This window comes from Cyrtonyx montezumae, unplaced genomic scaffold, assembly GCF_038088225.1.
Source record: "Cyrtonyx montezumae isolate F1298 unplaced genomic scaffold, pur_monq_1.0 scaffold_10, whole genome shotgun sequence".
Classification (NCBI taxonomy): domain Eukaryota; kingdom Metazoa; phylum Chordata; class Aves; order Galliformes; family Odontophoridae; genus Cyrtonyx; species Cyrtonyx montezumae.
The window spans coordinates 31,141,951-31,157,248 of NW_027071826.1; the positions used below are offsets into that span (position 1 = coordinate 31,141,951).

The 15,298-nt window shown below is 49.8% G+C and overlaps 1 protein-coding gene across 1 annotated transcript in view; it reads right to left on the reverse strand.

The window, feature by feature from the left end:
* Window positions 1–4,123: 4,123 nt before the first annotated feature.
* The window catches only part of SLC8A3 (solute carrier family 8 member A3), a 79,847-nt gene continuing 68,672 nt past the window's right edge, over window positions 4,124–15,298 (reverse strand). Inside the window, exons 3-6 of the mRNA XM_065754646.1 lie at window positions 6,891–7,015; window positions 6,271–6,370; window positions 5,030–5,305; window positions 4,124–4,911 (exon numbers count right to left, since the gene is read on the reverse strand). Of these exons, the coding sequence (XP_065610718.1) occupies window positions 4,535–4,911; window positions 5,030–5,305; window positions 6,271–6,370; window positions 6,891–7,015 (878 nt within the window). The 3' untranslated portion in view covers window positions 4,124–4,534. The remainder of the gene's footprint in view (window positions 4,912–5,029; window positions 5,306–6,270; window positions 6,371–6,890; window positions 7,016–15,298) is intronic.

Consider the following 15,298-nt stretch of genomic DNA (forward strand, 5'->3'; position numbering starts at 1 on the left):
TCTTTAAACAGGGCCAATCTCTGAGTGCACCCCCAGCAATGACAAGTTGGGTAGGTCTTGATTTTTTTTTTTCCTTACCATGTAAGTAAAGTGGCATCAGCAATGGCACTGTGGGACACTGGTGCACCCTCAGATCTAGGTGATGAGCTCATCAGCATCATGTCATACCTGCAGGCTCACACCATAGTTTCTTGGAGGCATATCTTGGTTTTCCTGGGGAAAACCATCCCAATCCAGCCACCTCTTGAGGTAAAGTGTGGCCTCCTGGGTGAAGGAAAAGCAGAGGGTTGTGTGTTTTGGGCAAAACTCCTTGTGGCGTTAATACTGTTGAGTCATTTACTCATGGTTTTAATTATCTAGATATTATATTGTAAATAGCTCACTTAAATACTGAGAGGACCTTTGTCCCCACCCCCCTGTGGAGGCAAGTCACAAATAACACCACTATTAACAAGCAGGCTGCCTCTGGCGCACACACACACACACACACACACACACACACACACACACACACACACACACATTATGACAACAGTCAATAAAAACATTTTTTTCCATACAGTACTCCAGAGGTTATTCTTGGTGACAGTGCTTTCAGCTTGTGGCCAGGCAACTGCTGCTCCCATTTGTGTGTGCTTGTTCTTACACCAAGGTCATGGTCATGACCATTCCCCAACAGAATTAACCCCAAAATTTCCCCATGCCCACCCCCAAAGCAATGCCAGGTGAATGATATGAGGATTCCTGAAGCTGTGCAACACTACACATTCAAAAACTGATTGAGGATGGTCTATCCAGAGAGGTGGTGCAGTCATTGTCTGTGGAGGTGTTCAAGAAATGTGTACAAGTGGCACTGAGGGGCAAGGTCAGTGGGCATGGTGGGGAGAGTGGGTATGGTGGGGATGGGTTGATGATTGGACTTCAGTGGTCTTTTCCGAACTTTATTATTCTATACTTTATCTCACCAATGTTGAAGTACTATAGTGGCTTTCAAAATGCCTTCCCAAAGTGAAGTGCTTTGCTAGGGAAGGCATGTGAATTGGTGTCATCCTACCACAGCAATGGGCCAGGGCTACTGAAGCCCGTGGTGGTGGCACTGGGCAGCCAGTGGTGGCTTCTCCTTGCGGGTGGTGCTGGGAATAAGGCAGTGTTGCTGTTTTCAGATGACGAGTGGAGGATACCAGGGACAAATGGCTTACAAATGAGTCCAGCAGCCACAGCTGTGAGATCAGAGGAAATGTAAATTGCAGAATATTTCTGTCTTTAATTTGTGCTTGTCCAGAAAAGTTCTGATGACACTAACACAACAGTAACTACCAAAAAGGTAAGAGACTCGGAGCTAAGAGCTGCAAATGCATTCCTCCCTGGTTTAGAAAGTTTGCTCAACAGCTTTAACAGCCTCTCAGTTCTTAACTGTTACTGCAGTAGATTCTCCAGGCCTGCAATCTCCTCTCATTCAGCCCAGCTTTCTTTGGAATGGCATCTTCAGGTTCCAGACTATCCTCTGGGTGCTGGGCTGCCTCTGTGCTGTGGTGGTAGTGAGCCAGGTATGCAGGGGACTCCAGCACCCTATACCCCAAACATAGTCACTGAAGCCAAGGGCAACAGCTTTCCCTTGTTTGCAGCAGCAAGGAAAACAGAGCAGCAAAAGTTCCCCTCTGCAAAGGGTAAGCTGCTGCTAGATCCACCTAGCACACCCAGGCAGGGAGTGAAGCAGGCTGGGTGAGTGATGGTGCCCAGACATCTGCCCAGATGCAAGCACACAAACCAAAAATAAAACATAAAAGCCTCAGCAAAAACAAATCCCCAAGGCACCACGTTTGCTTTTTTTTTTTTTTTTTTTTTTAGCTTGCATATTTTTTAATGAAGTAAAAAAGGAAAAATAAAATAAACACTCCACTGAAGTTGTCAGGTTGGCACAGATCTCCGCAGTGCACCGAGGGCACCAAAGTCACCATGCAATTGGCAGTCACAGATGCTCGTCCCCCTGCACCCCCTCCCACAGAATGAGCCTAAGAAAGCTGCAAATGAAAAGCACATGACTGATACAGCACAAGCAACAGAATAACAGCACTGCAGCTCCCCACGCCCAGGTTTTTAGCTAGGAATGGGTGAACTGACATGGTTAAAATAAGAACTCAACAGACTTGACATGTCCAAATTAAAAACAGCAATGATAACGTAATCCCCTGGCACCCTAAACACCTTTACACATACAGCCAGAGAACATTTTGGGGGCTTCTTTCATTTTTCCTTCCGTATCACACGTCTGTGCTCTGGGGTTCCAGCCTGGATGGCAGCAGAGGTGGTACCCAACGCCGGCAGGAGCTGCTCGGTGGGTGGTGGCATGGCCAGAGAGATCAACACACTTGGCAGGATCCCCATCTTTCCTGTGCCCTCCCTCAGAAGCCACCACAGAGGGAAGAAAGGAGGCAATAACCTGTCTTCCTTTTGGCTTCCACGAAGGACACTCCACCTGCAAAGCTCCCGCAAGATGGCTCCTTCTTCTCTGCCTCTTGCTTACGCACATTTACACAGCAAGATATCTGATAAACCTTTTGTACGAAAATAAATATTTCATCTGTGTTTTAAGGACCACTGTCACGCTCATCTCTTTACCTGCTCTAATGCTAAGAGTGTTCCGTCCGTGACAGCCTGAGTCCTGCTGCTTTTCCCTCACCTGCAGCCACCGTCTCCCTGTCCCAGGGCAGCAGGAAGCACTCCCGTAGGCCGACAGCCCCTCGTGTCCGTGCTGTGCTGACTGCCTGGGTTTGGCTGATGCTAGCGAAGTCACGGATGTCCCTGTACAGCACCTGTGTCTTGATAGAAGAAATTATCTTCCTCTTGAAAACACTTTAAAAAAAGCAAGGTTTTTTAACAACCTCTTCCAGGTCTCAGTTAAGAAATGTGTTTATAGATAGAGCTGTTTATATAGATATAGGTATAAGTTTTATTTAATTTGATTACCAACCCAACATTTCGAGTTGTAGCCGTTGATGTAAGTAAGTCATGACATACTCTTGCTTTGATTTTTGTTGTTCCTGAAAAAAGAAATGCACTTCAGATGAAAAGGGTGTGCCTGTCTGCCTGTCTGCTCTCCTGGGATGCGCTGGGGTTGGCACAGGACTGCAGGTGGGCAGCAGTTTGAAGCCCGGCCGCTTTCATGGTGTGCAACCTGCCCTTGAGACGCCAGGCCAGGCAGGTGAGCAGGGCTGTGGTGCAGCTCAGGGCAGGGCATGCAGCACAGCACCGACGCTCCCTGGGCTTCCTGTCACCCTTCACTTACTCCTCCGCTGCTCTGGTGTGGTTTTCTCAGCAGCTGGGTGACACTGAGGCCAGAGATCAATGCACGAGGGAGGTGATGGGTGGGACAGGGACCCTGCTCCTGTTCACCAACCTGTGAGTTTAAACCTAACCTCAACCTGGAAGGCCAACGCTGAGAGAGTTGTGGGAGACACCTGGAGGCTTCCTGCTCACGTCGGCACACCAGAGCAGCGTGTCACTCACTGGGATTCACTCCCACATCCAGTGAGGCCTACAGGACAGGGCTGTGCCACCGCCTCCATCTTGGGCAGCCGCTGTCCACTACTGCTCGCCCATTAACATCATTTTCTCCTGCAGTACCACAAGCTCAAAGTTAATTATACAAAGAGAAATGCCATAGTCAAAATATACATGATACATACTATATAAGAGGGTTGGGGTTGGGTTTTTTTTTCCTCTTTTTTTTTTTTCTTAGCCCAGGCAGGTGATTGAGATGCTACATGCTTCAGCCTTTGTCACTGAACTGGTGTGTGTGTGTGTGTGTGTGTGTGTGTGTGTGTGTTTGTATTAAAAATATATCAGTCCTGTGATGCTCTTAAAAAAGAAAGAAATGGACGGAGGCGGGGAAGGAAACTTGTGAGAGTGAAAAAGTTCTTTGACAGTGTCAGAGTCTGTTGTGGCTTCAAAAAATACACCTTCAATTCCAGCACTGACGGCAGCTTGAAGCTTTAGATTTTAAACTTTTAACATTTTTCTGTATAAGTAGTAGGAAAAAAAAAAAGAAACAAAAAAAAAAAAGCTGTGTGCCCCCCCCCCCAAACTAAAAAAGCAATAAGCAAAAAAGATAAAAAATAAAATAAAATAAAATTTCCTATCATATTTCTGCAATTCCTAAAGAGTAAAAACAAGAAGGCATCTCCTTACAGCAGAGGGGTGCTCCAGGGAAGAGGAAACAAACCTGCGGAAGAGGCGGCCTTGGTACATGGCTGAGACTTCTTGATCACATCAACTGGGGTCAGTGGCTGGGTTCACTTTGCTTTGTTCATTTAAACACTTGCCGTTGTACTTTCTCTTCTTTTGCATCATTTTTTGGGGTGGTTTTCGTGGATTTCTTTTTTGTCCCTTGATGGATCTGCCCATCCTGGCACCCAGCTGTCACGGCAGCGGGCTGACAGCCGTCCCTCCTGCCGAAACCGCGCGCCCAGGGCCGGTGTCCGGTGAGGTAATGGAGGAGGGGGTCCCTCCCTCGGCGGCACCGTCCCTCCACCGCCTAAAACCCCTTGATGTAGCAATAGGCCTCCAGGGTGGCAAAGAGGATGTAGAGCAGCCACAGGCTGACGAAGAGCAACGTTGTGGCCAGTTTGCAACCCCGGGGACCGCCCAGCTCTCCCCCGAGGTGGGGCCGCCGGCGGTAGAGGAGGACGCTGATGCAGATGAAGGCGAAGATGGTGAAGAGGGTGACAGAGAAGGCCAGGGTGCCGGCCGACACCTGGAACTCCTGCCCCTGTGACGCCCAGTAGATTGCCGCCACCGACCACGCCAGCCCGATGCCCAGGAAGACGTTGACAGCGTTGCTGCCTGTGACGTTGCTGATCGAAGCATCGGCGTACACATCCTGGATGGCTGCAGCTTTGCTGGCGAACGTGTCTGCAGGGGAAGGAGGGAACATCAGGGTCCCAACAGGAGAAATGGGCAATCCTTCATGCCTGGGGGATGTGGATCCCACTCTCTAGACCCCCCCGTCCCCTCCCCACGGCCTTCCCACCTGGTACGGAGGTGCCGAAGGCTACAAACACAACGGCAGTCACGGAGTCCTTGAGGCCGATGGTGCAGCCGAAGTGGGAGGCGAGGTCACCGATGACAGCTGTGAGCATGCCAATGATGAGGATGGAGACAACGAAGCAGGCCCAGCCATTGCAGTACTCGGTGGGGGGCACGCAGGCAAACAGCACCTTCCAGAAGACGGTCAGGAAGTGCATCACGTAGTCGAAGCAGGATGGCAGGCGCTCTTCACCAGACTCATCTTCATCTTCATCACCCGCTGCAAACAATGTGGAAGAAGAGGTCCAGCTCGTATGATAGAGCATCCTCACCGCCACTCACCTGCTGCTGCACTTTTCCAGCCTGGACAGTGGGTGCAAGATGGGGAGGTTGCCTCCCTCCCTAAGCTGCTCCCTCCCAGCACAAAGCAGCACGGAGGTGTACAACATTGCTGCCAGTCACCACCTTGAGAACCAGCTGGTGGGACTTAGCAGCTGCCATAGCCCTCAGTGGCAGTGGTGGGGCCCAGTGAGACAAAGGGACTCCTCAGTCACCTCAAGACCACACATCCATGCCATGTGGCTACGGGACAGTGAGCAGCATCCTCAGGGGTTGTCCTTTTCTCATCCCCAGCCATAGGCCATCATGGAGCACCTAGTTAGCCTGTGGAAATCACTGCTGAGGGAGATCATGAAATCACAAAAAGTTATAGAAATGAGTGCCACTGAGGGAAACTAGAGGGCCCTCTTGGTCCATCTGCTCCAAATCATGAGCTGATGGACAGTGTGTTCCCAGCAAGAAGTGTCACACCTGTATGAGGGTATAAGTAGCAGCAGCTGTGTGATCTCTTGAAGGGGGGGGGAGACTAACTCAGAGATTGGAGGCACTGCTGGTCTGGATGTGAATACAAGACGATGGAAAGAAAGAAACTGGAGAAAGTAGGTATGGAGCACAGGGCAGATAGCAAGGGAGGAAGAAAGGAGGTGGCCTGGGAGAAAAGACTGCTCCAAGCATGAAGGTACTGTTCCCAGTGAGGTCATTTTGTTAGTTGCTAAAAAGAAGAAAAGTGAATATCCTGCATCTCTCTTTTTGCTTCAGAAAAAGCCCTTCTGGCCACTGGTGAAAGACCACCATGTATATACTCAACAGCTGAGCAGGTCTGACCAGGCAGAAGCTGCCTCACGGACCCAAACACATCTCATCCCTGGATGCACATGCCCTGGGTATGCTGATCCACCCCCTCACCTGCGCTGACGGTGATGGCCTCCAAAAACTGGTCCCTCCAGGAATGTGTCCCTACAACCAAAGCTAGGTTTGTCTTCTTAATGAGCTTGTCCACAGTACTCTGTTGTGGGAATAAAGGTGCACAGTATTAGACCCTTTGTTAGCAGGCAAAGCTGATCTTCCCTTCTGCCCCGTTCCAAACTGTGGAGGTGCCACAAACATGCTCCTACCAGGAACTCCACGCTGAACCCACTCATAACTCCCTCATTCATGAGCTGTACTTCACCAGAGTCTCCTTGTTTACAACTCCTTATCCAAACAAAGCTCAAGCTCAGCTCCTTCTCTGCTCAATCCTGCTTTACAGGTACAGTTTGCTCCTGCCTTCTCTTGCATGCTGCCATCTTCTGCTTCCAGCAGGACTTCCCTGTCTTCCTCTCTTCACCTTTGCCTACCAGCAGCTGCAGCTCCTGGCATTTCTTTAGGAAATACCCTCTATTGTATCACGCACTCCTTTTCCTCATCTGGCAGCACTCTCCCTGCACACACAGCCACCCCCTCCTTCTTCAGCCCTGCTTTCTATAGCAGCTCTTCACTGCCACATAGCCTCCCCCTCCTGGAGGACCCCAGGGACAGCCACTGACCTTGAACTCATAGGACTCCTCAATGATGACTTCCAGTTTGGGGTGCTCGCCAAGTATTGGTTTGCCCATCTCTGCAATCCTCTTGGCTTCTTCTTCTTCAACCGTCAGCTTCCTCTCAGCCACTTCTGCAAAAGCAAGGCCAACACTGAGCTGGGGACAGCAGCTGCCTCACAGCTCCCTGCAGTAACACAGACACAGGGCAGGGGTGGGGTGCTGGGCGACGGGAATAGAGGGCCAAGATTTCTGCCTATCGATAAGTCACTGAGAGCATATAAAGCATGGTTGTCTTTTTAAAGAAAAAATTTCCAGCCTGCATTGGTGCTCTTGGATGATATATGCTGAGTTGTGGGAGCTCGGCAGAACCTGGGGAACAGCGTCCCATTCTGGCCAAGCAGTGGGTCAGGTATTTCCAAGGCTTCCTGCTGAGTTCACGAACACCCCAGGTAATGCCTCAGATGTAACTAATCCCACAAGGACTCCAGCAGATCTCACACTCCTCACCAATATCACACAGAAGAGATAAACTCCCAGCACAGTCCAGCTGTAAAATGTGCCTTCTTTTCCTCAGCTCTGCTGGACTGTCTGAGGAGACTGTAAGCCTTGTGAGACTGCAGGGTTTGTAAGATGTATGAGAACTCCTATGTCAAGTGGTATTCCTATAGCCCATCACAGAAGCACAAACAACTACATCCATCACTTGAAATCAATGAAGTACATCATAACCATTACTGCCTATCTCCAACACACGTCCTGTGGATCTGGGAATCCCCAGAAGTTTACACGTACTGACAGAGACAGAAGAGCAGAGCAGATGGGGCAACACAGGGTGGTGGAGGGATGGAAGGCGAGAGCAGGCAAAGGCCAAGGGGTCCCGGAGGGGATACCTGGAAAAGTATTCTGCCGTATGCTATGCTTGGAGGAAAGATTCAAGCTACTTATATGCACACAGGCAGGGAGTTCATTAAATCTACATCTCTTTCTCCAAGACAGAGACCTAGAAAATCCAGTCTCTGCCTCTACCCAGAAGTTTGCGGGGACAACAAGCTGTATCTAACATCAAAGATTCGGGTGCTTGCACATCAGTAATTACTGTTTCACATGTGTGGCTTACTCCCCCCCCATCTCCCCCAACAGCAAAAAAAACTCAGGGGAGGAAGCACTCACAGCTCTGCAGGGGCCCAGCATGGCAGATGATGCTGATGTGTGCCCACAGCAGGGAGCTGAGGATGAATCACAACAGCCAGCCATCCCAGTAGGGCTGCACGACCCAGACCCAGTGACAATCTGGCTCACTATGACCTTCCCTAGGAAGTAACTCAATCAGAACAGCCATGGGCTGCAGCTGGCAGCACCAGGCTCTTGCCCACCAGCTGCTGTCACACAGCAGAGAAAACAAGAGTCTGGAATCAGAACTGCCCTGAAAACCAGGAATCTTGGACCACATTTCCCCAGCTCAATAACTACAGGAGAGGTGCTGTAAAAAACATCTCAGTCCCCTCTTTAACTGATTTGACAGAAGCTTTTGACGCAGTAGGACAACAGAGCCTCATGCAAATCTTACCATCTTCAGATTGGTCCCTAAGAGCGCGCAATGCAGAACGTGCTCTCCTCCCTGCGGGGAGCAGCATCTAACACAGACTTATCTCAGCCCCTGCCTCCTTTCTCATGCTGTTTGATGTGCCTGTGCCAGGCAGGGCAGTGCAAGAGCTGCAGCAGCACGCTGAGGAGCGGGGCTGCATAGAGCACCGTGCCCAGGCTGGCAGCAGGACCTCTAGCTGCTGGCACGTGGCTCTGGGATGTGCAGTACTACCACAAGTGTCAGCAGAAGTGCCACCTTCACACCCAAGGCCTCGCCAGGTGATGGCCAGAGCTGGAGAGCTGCAACCTGCTGACAGCATGACCTGCATAAGGGAAGCCCAGCTGCCTGCACACAGCTCCTCTGGGGCTAAGAGAAAACATGGTCACCCAAGAAGCCAAGACAAGGGTGCCCACTGTGGGCAGGTGGTTGAATACCACTGCCATGCTAAATCCCTCAGATACGAGCTGCAAGTAGGTGTCAGCTCATAGGCAGCATGTCTGATGGGGAATCTCACAGAAACATTCACAGAGGAAGCTTATTTCAGCTGCAAAAAGGAGGCAATTCCTGCACGACTCGAGAATCATAGAATCACAGAATCACCAAGGTTGGAAAAGACCTACAAGATGATCCAGTCCAATCGCCCACCTATCACCAACAGTTGATAAAACCAAACTCACAAAACTGTGTTCCTCAGCTGTGTTAGACACAGACACCTCCAGGGTCGGTGACTGCACCACCTCCCTGGGCAGCCCGTTCTATCACCTGAACACTCTTTTGGAGAAGCAGTAATGCCCAACCTGAATCTCCCCTGGCACAACTTGAGGCCATTCCCTCTCATCCTACAACTAGTTACACAAGAGAAGAGGCCAACCCCCAGCTCCCTACAACCTCCCTGCAGGTAGCTGTAGGGAGCGATGCTGTCTCCCCTGAGCCTCCTCCAGGCTAAACAATCCCCATTCCTTCAGCCACTCTTCATAAGACTTGTGCTCCAGACCCCTCACCAGCTTCATTGCCCCTCTCTGGACATGCCCGAGGGCTACAAAAAGCAGAAATATTTCCAGTATATTTCCAAATATGCAACAGGAAAAAGAAGAACCTCTTATGCAAAGTTCAAAAACATAACTTCAAAGGTGAGTTTGAAAATGTTAAACCTGAGTCTTTGGTCCTAAGTTCAGATACAACCTGAACTGAGCTTGCTGATTCTGGCTGTTCCCATGGGACGCTGAGTGGAGCCCCATGAGTAGAGGCCCAGCAGCTGAGCAGGATGGGAGAGGCAGACTTTTTAATTTGCAAGGTCAAGTCTGACAAGGTGAACGCTGCCAAACTGCAGCTTAATTATTAACTAGCCTGACTTCTGTTTGTATCAGCATCTGCACCTACTCTTCAATGCGGATTGCACCCTGGACTCCTAGCTGTCAACCCCAATTAAGCCTGATAGGGTCTGGATATGCCTGGCAAGAACAGGAGCTCACCAAAGCCTCCTGGGCTGTCATCACCTCCTTCCTGGGAAAAGGAAGGTGGGGAAAGAGCAGTCCCCAAAACCCTGCTTGCACTGGGATGTACATTGGTGACCACCAAGGGATAACAGTCCATCGGGACTATAGGAGATGTGTAGACTGCTCAGGCTACACAAGCTGAGCCTTAAGCACCAGGTTCTGCAGGACAGTACGTGCTCCTAGTGCCAGGTTGCTCGTGGGCTGCTACAGGCAGGGGAGACCTTTCAGTCTGCAAGAGCAAAGGCTGGGTGGGAGCTCCTCCCACCTATTTTTCCCCTAGGAATGGGGAAAGCAGAACAGCATTCCCACAGCGTGCACTGCATCTGAATGCTTGCTTGCTCAAATCCCTTCAGACCACTGGGAACAAGTGGGAACTGGACATTGTCTGGGTATATGGTAAATCACTTAGATACAGTCCACTGCCAGCTCTGCGCTGAAACAGGCAATGGCAAGGCCCAGCAACACTGCTGGAGAGGTAGATACCTATCACCTAGGAAATGCTGCAAGACCAAACAGCCACGGGCCGGTCTCCATTCCCTGTCACTTTCTGAATAAATTGGATTAAAACCAGCAATGCATTCATGAAAGACTGCTACGAAGGCTATTTCACACCCCTTGAGCTATCTCATATCCATCCATTTCTACAGTGGGCACAGATCTGCAGGAAGGTCACCCCTTCTGGGAACTGTGCTGCTAGGAAGAAATTAAAGTGACAATTAAAGTGGGATTTTTTCTGCGGCTCAATAAAATATAATCCCTGCTACACAAAGTAAACAGTGTGCGTGAATGAGCTCCTCTCTCCGGAGGACTGTCAATCCATCAGTCACAACTGGGAAAGGCTGCTGGCTAAGAGACACACTGCTGGTGGACGCTGGCATATTGACATGCCCTTTAAAGGAACACGTGCACACACACATGCACGCACACTCACATAGCCTGTGCCACTGTCTAAAATGGGAGGAATCTGCTTACTTAGCTCTGAAAGCTATTTTTGAGGTGTGATGCATCCAATGTACATGCTCCAGTGTCCTTAATGCTAAGTGAGAAACTGTGCATCCATGAGAGGAGGGCTAACACGCAGCCAACGCACAGATTCTATAGTTGAACTTGATACTCCTTATGGGGATCCAAGGATCCAACCTGGGCTATTCTATGATTCCCTAACTTCCCTGCTGCTCTGCTCTCAGGCCCATGCTGGTGGCCCTGCTCCCCAGCCTTGTCACCACAAAGCAGGCAGCGGCCACGCAGCTCACGTGCCAAAAGCGGGTCCATGAATTTCAATGCTCAAAGAAACATTTTTAGAATCATTATTCCTTTGCTGTGGATGAATATGTGGAACTGAGGGTAAATAAGTAGCTAATATTTCAGTAATTCCTCATACCTTTAAGAATCCAAGTATCCTAAGCCCCCAAAAAGCTTGCAAGTCTGCCTTGGGGATTGGTGAATGCAAATGGCACAGCTGAACCCGAGCCAAAGCTGTCCCAGCCCAGCAGTGCTGCCCTGTGTATAACAGCCCTGCTTTCCCGGGTATGGGCCTGCAGGAGTTGGCACACTCAGGCTCTCCAGTGTTAAACAAAAGGCCGCTTGGCCATGAAATGTGTTTGCAATTGGGCTCATCTCCCCACTTACACTGCATCCAGGCTCTGGGGATTTCTGCAAAAAGATGGGGTGGGGGCTGTGCCATGCAAAGGCAGGGGAATGTGGGAGATGGTCTACAAGGGAGACGGCTGGAAGATTCCCCCAGAACGCTCAACAAATGCATTTTTACAAAGATTCCTGCACTTCTCTGTAACTTAAATCAAACATGACATGAACTAAATGAGAACATCACTTCTCTCCCTACTTATTAGCCATGATGGCTGCTGAGTGATACTCCAGCAACATGCTCTGGGAGTGGGGCTGAGTGCTGCCAGCCCAGACCCCGGTCAGCACCTGGCCAGAGGCATGGGGCATCCCAGCTCAGGGGACAGGGGGGGCTGCACCCCACAGACCTCCCCATCATGTGCAGCTATCTCTGTTTGCTGGAGAACAGCTTCTCAGAGCTGGTGACCACAGCATTTGCTAACAACTACCATAAGCAGTCGAGCCGGATTGCAACAGAGGGAGAAAGTTATATTATTTTAATACAGATTATTTGGTTCCCAAGGTTCTGATCAAATTAGGCAGCTACTGAATTAAAGCAATGAAATTACTGTGAAGGATGCTGTGCTCAACTTATTCGTAGTCATCCTGGAGCTGAAAAAGTAACAAAGGAAGCCATCCAAACTGCTCGGAGGAGTTTTCCATAAACACCCTAAGCTGATACTCGGGGAGCTGGGGATTTCTGCCTGCCACTAGCAATTTCCTAATTAGCCCCATCTCCTGTGGGCTCAGGCCTTCCCTGCACAGCACATTTGGCATGCTCCTAAAAATTGCAGAGACAGAAGCTTTCATAGCAGATACTCCCAGTTTGCAGCGCAGCTTGGGTGTTACGAATAAATGCCATCAGCGCTTTGAATTCACCTGCAACAAAACCTACTAAAAACCAAGGCCTGTACTGATCCAAAGGAGCACAGAGCTCTTCTTGGGGTTCTGAAGCCTGCAAACAGCCCCCACCATCACTGCAGCCACTGCAGGACTCACAACTCCTACATACGGGGATGCTGGTTTTCAACTCGGCATGCCAACCTGCCAGCTTTTCCCCGTACCCCGCTCACCTGGCCTTGAGCTTTTGATAAATGTTTCTTTAGTGCAGACTGAACTGTAATCATAGCTGGGGTTGAAGGAGTGAGAAAAATACAGGAGGCATAAATCACCACTGCGGTGTGATCGAGATAGACCAGCAGAACAGGGATTTCAGGCAATGAAGTGGGATTTGGCACTAATAAAGGTAAATGCTGCTATGGGGAGGTGAGAAGCAAGAGCAGGGCTGGCAGCAGTGCTTCCAGCAAGGGTGCCTGCTCTGGCCAAGGGGTTCTGTGACCACAGGAAAACCCGGGTGCAGCAGAAAAAAACAAAAAACAAACACACACAAAAAAAAATCACCCAAAAGGCCCAGAGCTGCCTGAGGAGGGGGCAGAGTCGGGGTCAACGCTGTGGGCCCTGCCTTGCAGCCTGGTTGGGCCATTTGCTGAAACTGCAGGGAAATTTCTGGAATGGGGAGGAAGGGGTCTCAGGCTTCAGTCACTGCTATGGTCTTAATGCACGGCTGTGACCCAGCCCCTGCTGAATGGGAGCGCCTGGAGCTGGGGTGCCTTGCACCTGCATGCAGCAAATGCAGACAGAGAGGGCTGACTAAAGAGGACAAAAACAGGCAGAGCAGGATGAGGAAAGGAGAAAAAGCAGTCTTACCTTGGGTGAGCAGCAGAGCTGTGGGGAGAGAAGAACAACAAGGGACAGACAGAGAGAGAGAAGAAAACAGGGAGAAAGTTAATGTTGCACTGGGAAAAGCAGGAGAAGCTGTTTAGCAGAAGACAACGTTCAGTGAGTGATGGCCATGGCCCAATGCAATATGTGAGCTTCTCAGGGCAGCATGCCAGGCAGAGGCTGGGGACATGGCAGCAACATGGAGGTGATGCTGGTGAGCACCACACCAGGGCTCCCAAAAATCACCCCCCAAGCAAAGGCAGAGGGATGGGATGCAGGTGGGAAAGGGAAGGGAAAGGAGCAGGGGACAGCCACGCTTGCCATCGGGGCCTGGCATGACTGCAGCTTGGTGTCCCCCTAAAAAGCCACAGTCTACACCCAGCTTTCAAAGTAACAACAGTGAAGCCTGTGAGAGAGATCACACAGCAAAACATACCAAACCTTCTCCAAAAGGAGTGAGCACTGTGCCTTAGCTGTAACTTCTGCTTGTCCTTCAAGCAGCAAGCTGGTCTCCAGAGACTCGGTTGCATGCTATGACGATATCATAATTACTAACACTTATTATCACGCACTTTGAGTCTCAGAAGCTTAAAACTCTGTACAAAGACTGAGTCAGTATTAACATCCCCACTTGACAGATGGTGAAACCAGCAAAGAGAGGCTAAAGGGAACATTTTGCAAACTCAGAAGTGGGCAGGAGTCCAAAAGTGCTAATTTATGCAGGCTTGCCAGCTCAGGCCTCAGAGAAGCAGGCACCTTTGCACAGAGGTACCTAATTTTATCTATGCTGGTTTGAAAGTGATTTCCTAAGCAATTTGTCAAAGGTCGCATAGCCAGGGGAGCACTGTTGTGTCCTGGCTCTCCTGCGTGCTGTGAGAAACCCTGCCCTGAAGGCTGCAAAGAGGCATCGACCATACAAGACCAGCCCCATAGCTCAGCACCATTCATGGCCCTGGTTGTTGCCCCTGAATCTCTGTAGCTCTGTCCTAGCTCCATGCTGTGGCCTCCTTCCTCTTCCATGGTCTACTAGTCCTCCAGACAATGGGAGGAAATTTAATTTTCCTTTTGCAATTACAAGTATTAATACAATGGGTCGGCTCCATGTCCAAATTTAACGTAATGAAGTATTACTGGGCCCCTGAGCTACTGTGCTTATTAAAAATAATAATAATAATAAATCATTGGTTCCTCATGCTTCTTTAAAATGTTACCCTAGCGCACTGGGATTTGAGTTTATTTTTTCCCCATTTACTTTTGAGCCTGAAAAAGAAATATTTTTCTCCCTTTCACTTATGGTATGATACATGAATATTTGAAGAAGCCTATAAAGCTATGAATGAAACATTAAGAATACAGCAAGCGGAAAGCCAAGGGATTATTTTATCTGTATATTTCTGAGTGAATGTTGTGCGTACAAGCAAGAAAATGATTTCACGGACTAAAGCTTCCTTCCCGCACATGCATCCGCTAATGTGCCCTCAGTCCTGACCCGTACAGCTTCCTGACAGTCTGTCTGAGTATGCCACACCTATACTGGCTTCCCACAGCCCCTGTGCTGTTCCTGCAGGCCTCCTCCTGCACTTCTCCACCCTGCCCTTCCATCCCTCTCCGAGCCCAAGCCAACCTCAGCACTGCTGCTGGTATGTCAGGTAGGCCTGGCAAGCATCTCTTCATAGGCAGCTGCTAAAATTAGCTCAGCAGCCAGATCCAAATGAGCAGCCTTGAGAATCCCTAGCCTAAACCTCGCACAGCTGGAATGCGGACAAAAACCTGTGCCTGCAGACAAGGCCACGGACACTAATGCTGCCTTCCCCTGGACTCTCATAAGACTCAAAGCCTTGATTTCCATAGGGAAAGAGTACAGCGGCAAATACTGAAAGGAGCAAGCGTGGGGGAGTGGTACACAGATAAAACCACACAAGCTCAGATGTTTTCTGAACAATAACGTATCTTTTTCTGCTCTTACTTTTTCACAGAAAGAGTTCACC